The sequence below is a fragment of the Cynoglossus semilaevis genome, chromosome 8 (assembly GCF_000523025.1).
Source record: "Cynoglossus semilaevis isolate Cse_v1.0 chromosome 8, Cse_v1.0, whole genome shotgun sequence".
NCBI lineage: Eukaryota > Metazoa > Chordata > Actinopteri > Pleuronectiformes > Cynoglossidae > Cynoglossus > Cynoglossus semilaevis.
Genome location: NC_024314.1, coordinates 22,262,173 through 22,271,875, shown reverse-complemented (window position 1 = coordinate 22,271,875; position 9,703 = coordinate 22,262,173). Strand labels below are relative to the sequence as shown.

General features: G+C 43.2%; 1 protein-coding gene and 1 long non-coding RNA gene across 2 annotated transcripts in view; one reads left to right on the top strand and one right to left on the bottom strand.

Annotated features, from left to right (window-relative positions):
- LOC103382799 (ELKS/Rab6-interacting/CAST family member 1) overlaps positions 1 to 9,703 on the top strand; it is a 145,658-nt gene that overhangs the window by 103,996 nt on the left and 31,959 nt on the right. The window contains exon 23 of the mRNA XM_008315718.3: positions 3,230 to 3,415. Within this exon, the coding sequence (XP_008313940.1) occupies positions 3,230 to 3,415 (186 nt within the window). The remainder of the gene's footprint in view (positions 1 to 3,229; positions 3,416 to 9,703) is intronic.
- Positions 5,439 to 9,703, bottom strand: part of LOC107988870 (uncharacterized) — a 20,063-nt gene continuing 15,798 nt past the window's right edge. Inside the window, exons 2-3 of the long non-coding RNA XR_001760385.2 lie at positions 8,627 to 8,630; positions 5,439 to 5,449 (exon numbers count right to left, since the gene is read on the bottom strand). This is a non-coding gene — a long non-coding RNA (uncharacterized LOC107988870). The remainder of the gene's footprint in view (positions 5,450 to 8,626; positions 8,631 to 9,703) is intronic.

Sequence of the window (9,703 nt, the reverse complement as noted above, 5' to 3'; positions counted from 1 at the left end):
AATGTTCTGTAATGTATTTCGTAATGGACTGTAAACTACTGGCGGGTCCCTACTGGAAAATACTGTTACTGGAGCTATTTACAACTCTGATAATGACCCTGTGTGTGTGTGTGTGTGTGTGTGTGTGTGTGTGTGTGTGTGTGTGTGTGTGTTGCTGTTGCTCGTACTCGACCTGCGCTCGCACTAAGCTTCTATCCGAAGTGTCTGTGTGAGCACCAGTGGTCTGGAAACAGTGTGTGTGTGTGTGTGTGTGTGTGTGTGTGTGTGTTGTGTTCCCGGTAAATAAAGCTCCCAATCAGAAGTGACAGTTACTTTGATTTGCTGTCGCTTTACTTCCAGCTTTTATTTCTGCGGGAATTCTGCCAGAGACAAGTTTTCAAACAGTTTCCTTGTAATAACTCCCTCCCCCACACACACTCACACACACACACAACCACCTGCATCCACTTCTTTTTTAATCTCTTTACCAGAATCATCATTTTTATTGAATAATAAATGTCGGATGAACAGTGTTCAGTAAATATGTGGAGTTTTATGTGTTGGATTTTCTACTAATATCACAGTCTCTCTCTCTCTCTCTCAGTCTCTCGCTCTCAGTCTCTCTCTCTCTCAGTCTCTCTCTCTCAGCCTCTCTCTCTCTCTCTCGGTCTCTCTCTCTCTCTCACTCTCTCTCTCTCTCTCTTTCCCAACTATTTTGACAGCTGAACTTGATTTCAGGTTCAGAAAATATGTTACAGCTGTGGACGGCAGCGATGGCATCAGTCATCGTGAACCGGCAGCTGAAACGTCCCATGTCGTTAAGAGTCCAGGAGAAACAGTAACTGATTCACGCGTTCGTGTCTTTTGGTTCAAAGTCCATTTCCAGTAAAGTTGAACTCATCAGGCGACATCGTTGGTCCGGTGGTCCAGTGGTGAACTGGTGTGTCAGACAGGACCAGGTGACCATAATCACCTCTGGTATTTCTGAGTCCGTTCCTGCTGCATGTCCATCGCGGAGGCACAGTGGTTTCTATGCCAACACTGCCTCAGGGTTGGAGTGTCATGCAGAGTCAGCAGTGGTGAACGCACACAGTTGAACTTTTCCCAAATTATTTCCACTCTACATAGAGTCAGGCCTGAATTAAAATAATGACCGTATCGACAAACGACTCCTCTGTGAGTTTTAGCACAAAATCTAGAGCCAGAAATAATCGAAAGACTGAGACGTCAGATATTTGTTTTTTTGTCTTTGTCCTGATGTCTGATGATTGAACATATGAAAGAGAAACCAAAGTGGAGACTTTGTTGTAGCAGCATTTGTGGAAATGGAGTTTTGTATTTCAAATGTTTCATTCCTGACGTCTGGATGATGACGTGTGACACATTTATAGAACAGAAGTCCCTTAAATATATAAACCAACAGTCGAGTTTCAACTCCTCACACACCAGGGACATGTACTGTGAGGTAATGTTAGTCCACCTGGTGTGTTTGAAGTGTTTTGGGGGTTTTTTTTTTTGGTTTTTTTTGTGGGTTTTTTTTTTTTTTTTTTTTTTTTTAATTGCAGTTTTTTTAACCATGTGTAAAGATCAATGTGGAAATCTAAAATTCCAAAATCCAGTGTTTTTTTTTTGTTTTTCTGCGTCTTAGAAACCATTTCTGGAAGGTTTTTCTTTAAGGATTAGTTCTCCTCATCAGTACCGAGTTCCTGGTTCTAATGTGATCAGACCTCATCTCTCAGGATCTGACTGAAGTTAGGTTGATGTTGACGACCATGAGGCGTCCATTTGTTCTGTAGACGTAAAGAGTCCTGACAAGAATAGCAGCAGGAAGTGTGTGTGTGTGTGTGTGTTGACTGACAATAAGCACAAAGTGCAGACAGACGCTGCTAGGATTAAATATCTTCCACGGACACACACACTGACAGCCTCTTAACATGCTTCCTCTGCACTTAAATCCTGCTGCTCCCCCAGGAGAACACTGGCTCTGTGTGTCTTATCTGTCTGTCTGTGTGTGTGTGTGGGTGTGTGTGGGTGTGTGTGTAGGTGGGTGTGAGGCCTCATCCATTACGCCCCAAATGTGTGTCGGTCATCCCACACATGCCCACTCACAGATTAGTCACGGCCCCATTAGTCAAATAACTGTTGCTGTTAAACCTACGGAGCAGAGTGGTCTCATCATCATCGTCATCATCATCATCATCATCATCATCATCATCATCATCATCATCATCATCGTCATCATCATCATCATCGTCGTCCCTGAGACGTCTGTACATTCACTCAGCTTTTAAAACATTCCCATTCCAAAAACCCATGTTTGCGAGTGTGTGTGTCATCATGTCCGAAACCAAACCGACTTCACGACCGCAGTAATAATTTCGTGGCACAAACATGTAAAGAGTGTTCTCCGACCTTGGCCCTGCCTGGTTCTATTCACAGCCCACTTTAATCATCCAAAATCCAATTTAAGAAAAAGAAAAAATGCTGCGATGCTTCAGATCCGTTCTGCGGGGTTGACAGAAAGTAACTGCTTTTAATTAAAAATTCATAAACATATAAACCAGGCCTGCGTGGAATCAAATTTCCTGGGGCTGGTTGAACATTGAGTCCCAGAAAAAAAAAAAAAACTCTTCAGAAAGTCTCAACATAAGAAGTCGTTTGTTTTTTCTTGTGTTGGGCCTGAAGCCAGGCTCTGATAAAGGAAGTAAAGAAATCCTCCCCGTTCTCATGAGGTCAAACGATGACGACGTCTCCACCTCTGGACCAGTGAGCCTCAAAAATGTTTGATAAATGTTTCATAAGGGTCTGGTCTTAATCTCAGGGTTGTGGGTTTAACATCCTGTTCATTAGGACATGTAATTAATGATCTGTGATTTACATCAAACACAGCAGCACCGTATGTCATGTTATTAAAATTGGTCGTTATCAGGGGTTAAAAGTAGGTTGTGTTTGGAGGGTTGCTGGTTTGAATCCTTGTCGAAGAAGCAGAAAAAAAATGATGTCAGATGTCACTGATTGAAGACATGTTTCATTTGTTTTTTTAATTGTTTTCATTTGCATTTGAATTTTTTATGTCCGATCTTCTCGTCTCCAAATTGATTTATTTTAAGCAACATTTTCATTCCTTTTCATTTTCCTCATCATTTTTCTTTCATCCTCTTTTGTCTTTTTTCAACCGTTCTTCGTCGTCTTGTGTTCAGACGTCACGTTTCGTCTCCTTCTGTTGACCTTCTCCTTCCTCCTCCTCCAGATTCTCCCGTCCCTCCTGGATCTCAATCAGAACCGCAGCAAACTGAAGCTGTACATCAGTCACCTGACCTCCCTGTGTCAGGAGCGAGACCCAGTCATACTGCAGGACTTCGCCCCGCCCCCCGCCTATCACCGCTCTGTCCCCGCCTCCTGGCACACGCAGCTGCACAGCATGACACGGGAACAGGTAGGACATGTGTGCATGACTTTTCTGAAGAAAAAACAAAAGTCTCTCTTTCTCACACACACACACACTCACACTCACGCACACATATGTGTGTAATTGCGATGATGTGCTCGTAGGAGTCAGACACACCAGTCAGCCTGGCAGATTGTTGGCACAGTGTGTGGACATTATTGAACAGATTTACTCTGGTGGGTCACCTGACGACAAGCAGCTGGCAGACGAAGAAATGCAGTTTGAGACGTTTTCTTTCTCAGGGAATAAACCCTGCGTCATGTGTTTGGCATCTGAACGTCGGCCGGTTCATAAAGAGAAGGAGGATGAGAGAGAAAGGAGAGTGTGTTTTTTTTTTTTCTAACCGTTGAAAGTCATCTGAGAAGGAGAGAGAAAAGGGAGAAAGTTGTAGACAGTGAAGACTCAGGCTGGGGTTTCTATAAAATGAAAGTATTTTGACTAAAACCTACGTTAATGTGTCGACTAAAGGTCATTGCGTTATTGAAAGGTCACCTGTTTTTGGTCAATTTGTGAAGATGTCCAGTCATGACGTTGTCATTGGCAGTGCTTTATCGTCTGTTTTCTTCTAAATGGTCTCATGAATCACACTCACCTGAACTTAGTCACGTTTCCTCCAGAAAAGTTGCCTCATTGCTTGATATACGTCGTTCCTCCCGTCAGGATTTTAGTCGGAACCACAGACGATGTCCTCTGACTTACAGTAAACTCCTGGAATACTGACCTGACCTTGTTCTTTGTTTGTGACTGCATTCTTCAGGTTTCGTTTTCTCAAACACTGCACCTTTCTTCAGTTTTGTTCAGATTTCTGTGTCAAAAATGTTTGCGAAGATCAGAAAATACACAAACAAACAAATAAAACAGGAGACTTCTTCCTGGTTTTTCCTTGACGAGTCACAATGCTTGGACTCCTGACTGACTCAGACAAGGACTAGGACTCAGACTCGGACAAGGACTAGGACTAGGACTCGGACTCGGACTAGGACTCGGACAAGGACTAGGACTTGACTACAACACTGGTAACAGAGAGATAACAGGGTAAAGATTTGTTTTTTATTAATGTTCAGTCAAATGAAATGCCAAATTGGGAGTTGTGCGTCAATGAAGTGACCTCTGACCTTTGACCTTTATATATTTTCCATTGCGGTTTTCACGATTTTTATGGACTCACTAACCTTTCTACCTCTTTTCATTGTTACTGTAAAATTTTAAGGCGATATTTAAGGATATATATTTTTTATTTTTTTGTGTGTTTTCATTCTGGTTTTCACCACTATTTTTTATTGACTCACTAACCTTTCTGCTTTTTTTCATTCTTACTGTAAAAATTTAAGGCAATATTTAAGGATATATTTTTTTTATTTTTTTGTGTGTTTTCATTCAGGTCTTTTCTGTAGACAAAATTTAGAACGCACATAAACAGACTGAAGGAAGACGACTTTTACAGAAAGTTAAAGTCATTACTCCGCTCGGCTGTAGATCTGTGTTTTAGATACTTAATACTGTGTACATTCAATTAGATTTTCCCTGCTGTCGTCGCTTTGTCGCTGTCTCTCTCTCTCTCTGTCTCTCTCTCTGTCTCTCTCTCTCTCTGTCCTTCCCTCCACATTGAAAACATATCAGCAGATGCCTGCTCCATGTGGTATACATTGAAATACGGTAACTCTAGACCCACACAGAGTCGGAGTAATGTGACAGAGTGTGTGGTGAGGCTGCAGCAGGACTCGTTTCCTGCTCAGAGCCCTATTGTGCGCCTCGGTGCTGCGGCGTGTCTACGTTTGCCTCGGATGTGGAGCTGCACGGTTTGGTGTCGCTTTGGATAAACTGCGAATTAAGCTGTCATTTATCATCGTGTGCATTAAAGGCACAGAGAAATGATGTCCGTGACGTCGGCGGACGGACAATTACAGCGCGTATTTTTCATCATCAGTCCGTATCCCCGTAAGAAAAGGCAGACGGCGTTCTGCGGTTCGCAGGAAAAACATTCTGTGAATCGAAGTTGATTTTTTTGCGCAGCTGTGAAAGCTTATCTAACAAGATTGAACGCTCTTTGTCAGCCAGCGGAAAAGCCTGCAGTATTTTATTCTTGCCTCGTGTTTATTAAAACATCCGAGATCACTGAAAACATTTGCACCGAAATACACCCGCGACCACATCCAAGTCAAATTTACAGCAGAGGAAAACACGGTGTGTCGTACTGCTGCGTTCGACCACAAATCACCTACGCCTCACTTTAGCGCCGACCATTTTCGCGGCACGTCGTAATGTTTTGAATTTTTCGGTTGATTTTCTTGTTTTCTGCACATTTGTTTCCCTGCACGGGTTGAAACCGACTCAACCATTACAGAAAACACGGCGTCTGCCATTACTGTTGAGGTTATCCCTGCACGGAATAATGCGATGGTAATGTATCCTCTTACCGGGGATTTGGCAGGGTCTCTCATTATTCTCCATGTGGCTCCTTCCAAATTGACTCGTGCGCAATTTCTCATCGCCGCCACCTCTGGGTTGGAGGCGCAGCCCTGCATGACTTCAATTACGGAGACACATGGAAAATTTCAGACAATAACAGAAATTCAATTCCATTCAAACAACTTCATTAGTCCCACGAGAAGAAATTAAATAAGAGCGGCGTGGTGACACGGAAACACAAAAACAAAGCACGACAAAACACTCCAACAGCCAGGTAACATGCAGCAGGAGCTGTTAAAAAACACATCAAATGTGAGGAGGCCATTTAAATAACAACATAAAAATACATTAGTACAAAAGGCATTAAAACTCCATAAAAGGCCAGGTTGATGTTTTCATCTGTTGTTTAGTTACGATGACATTCTAGCAGATTCTACTGTTTGGAATCCATGTTTTAAAAAAAAAAAGAAAAGAAAATCACAGCGTGTTGTGATGTGATTGGATCAGGCTTTGAAGAGTTGAACAAAACCTCAATATGACAGAGTAGATATTGCCAGGAAAACACTCAGTACTCCGAGGGGTATTACTTCATTTAGCCCAGACCAGTTCTGGGTCCTGCTGCGTTCAAATTTAAAAGTACTTATGTAAGGGATTACTCCATTATTCTGGAGTAGACCAGTACTCAGTGGAGAACATTCTGGTTGTCTCGCCCCAATAGTCCACTTACCGTTGAGTAGTGAACCAAAGCCAACTCCTTATTCTGTCCGTTATCTGAATTCAAACCCAGTTTAATTGGGTTCTTTTTTGGCTGCGACTCTGTAACTACAGAAAGTGCCTTTAATTAAAGCTCCTTCAGTGGGTTCCACACAAAGGTTCTTAAAAGTAAAAGAACCGAGACATTGCTGAAAACACGAACGTCCTGGATGGAGAAACAGTCAGGTGAAAATCAGCGCCACGTTGATTTAGTCAGAATCATTTCTCTCTTCACGTTCTTTAATCCTCTTCATCACATCTGCCAACACTTTTGGATTCCTCCTATTTCATCTGGACCCCCCTACCACCCCCCCCCCCCCCCCAAAGACGGTCCTTCTTTCACCTCACAGTTCTTCCAAAGTGTCTGCGTCTCCGTCAGCCCTCACTCTCACCTTCTCCATGTCAGTGTAGGTGTGACAGACTACAGAGATTTTTGCTCCGTTTCTCGGCGATGGTTTTTCCCATGAAAAACATCACACTTGGACTGAGTCTCTCCTCTATTTTCACTCTCTCCGTCCAAATCCACCCGTGCTCCGCCACTGCCACTTGGCGCCATGTGTCTGCTTCAGACCCCGACCCTGCACACACACACACACACACACACACACTGCCAGTCTTTCACTCAAGCCCATGTTTCTCCTTTTCCTTCATGTGTCACCATCACCCCGACTGACCCTCAGAACACACACACACACACACACACACACTCACACTCAGATTCCCTCCAGACCACCATGTTCCAGTTGTGCCAGCTTCTCTGCTCTGTCTTGTGGCGAGTGTGTGTGTGTGTGTGTGTGTGTGTGTTTAACAAGCTCTGTTAAAATGCCTGGCACTCTGTAAAGTCATTAGGGGGCGCACCAAAATAGCATGTTAAACACACACACACACACACACACAGATCTAGACAGAATACACGGTGGCGGCGGTGGCGAGTGTTCACCAGAGCGCCGCCGTGTTCCTGCCGTGTGTGAGCAGCTCCGTGACATCACTGACACGGTGTCTGATGTGTGACTGTTCTGGACAACTGGAGCAGGAGCTGCAGTTTGGACTCACGCTGGAGGACAGAGGGAGGACAGAGGGAGGACAAAGGCTGACGTTAGTGAACGTCTCCTGTGAGAGACGAGTCGTTGCACTGACGACTGATGACTGACGACTGACGACTGACAGATAAAGGAAAGAAAAAGTTCATAATAATAATACACTCGTCCCTCGCTGTATCGCGGTCCGGCTGTTGCGCCCTCAGTTCATCGCGGGTTTTTAATATTTTAAATGTGTTCTTGAATTGCGCATTTTCACTTTATCGCAGGTTTTTGCGGTATATAAAAATTTTAAAATTTCATTATTTTTGTAATAAAATAAAATTTTCTAGCCTAAGAAGGAAAAAAACTGTAAAAAAAATTAATTAAAACACATTTTCTAACACGTACCTATAGGGTATTGCAAGGTACAACCTGTAACCAGACCAACAGGACCATTTAGGTCATCCCTAAAATAAATAAAAATAGAACGGGTGGTAGAACTTTTAGTTACCAGGCTCCTCTCCTGTGGAACCAGCTCCCACTCTCAGTAAGAGAGTCAGATTCTGTCTCGTCCTTTAAAGTGAGACTCAAAACCCATTTGTATAGTATAGCCTATAGCCTAAATTAGATTAAACATGCCCCGACTAGAACAGTCTAAATCACTTTATCGCAGGTTTTTTGCGGTATATAAAAATTTTTAAATTTCATTATTTTTGTGATAAAATAAAATTTTCTAGCCTAAGAAGGAAAAAAACAGTAAAAAAAATTAATTAAAACACATTTTCTAACACGTACCTATAGGGTATTTCAAGGTACAACCTGTAACCAGACCAACAGGACCATTTAAAGTGACACAGATTGTAGCTCGTGGCTAACATTAAAGCCCCGGTGTCTGCTCTCTGACCTGGTTGGACGTTTGTCTCTAACTACCTTTCGTACAGCAACGTTGAAGTCACCCTTCGTGTCAATTTGGCAACTAACTCGGCAACTGTATAAATCCAAAGGGCAATTTTCCCACAAACCTCTCAGAGAGTTCTGACCGTGGTCCAGAGCCCGGTTAACTGGACCTGACCTGCTGTTTTTCTGGGCTGTCAGGTCAGGATATGGCTTCAGTGGGATTGTGTCACTGGTTCCACCACTCGTGGCTCTGGTCTTGGTTGTGCAGAACGTGCGAGGTTCTCTAATAGTCCCAGTGGAATCACTGGAACAGCAGCGAGTCCAGTTTAGAGAGATGACATTTTTCAAAAGTGTGTTTGTTTCCATTTCTCTCTTCAAATTGAGCTGAACTACAAAAGTTCCAGAGAGGCCAATGGTGAGGTTTCTCTGTGAGAGCTGTTTTCTGTGCTTTGGTCATAATAATAACCTTTACAGCTCACTGATGTCTTTAATGAGCACTGAAGAGAACTGGCATCTCACACACACACACACACACACTCACACCACAGTGGGACACATGAGGAAGTTCCTCGTCTTTCTTGTTGGCTGTGCACACACACACACACACACATCTACACTGATTTGTATGTTCCATTGTGGAAAACCTGTTAAAGTTCATTTTATTGTAAATGTAAATGCACATATACGTATGTGTGTGTTTTCTGCCCCAGCAGACGTCTTAAGTGTTATTGGCCGAGTCCCGGTCCTTACAGCGCCGCTCTATGAAACCGGTATAAATCGTCCGCCCGCCGTAGCTCTACTGTATCTGCGAGAAAAAAGAAAAAAAAAAGTGAAACAGCTCCCAGTGAGTGAGTGCGAGTGTGTGAGAGCCAAGTCAAACTGGAGGAAACCTCAGTGAAAGCTGAGCTCACATATTTACAGCTCCACATGTCAGTGTAATGAAGGAAAATACCACACAATTACAGACTTCAAATGTCATTGTTGTTACAGTGTAATCTCCAAATGCACGGCTTCTCAGAGGGGAGACGTTGGTCGATGCGTTACTTTATTACTTTTTTGGCTTATATTGCGCGTTTTTTTTTTTTCCAGAGAAAAGAGCTACTGTTAGTTTAAGTCAAGAAAACAGGACTGATGTTCCTGCTGCTGCTGCTGCTGCTGCTGCTGATGTTACTGCTGCTGCTGCTGCTGCTGCTGCTGC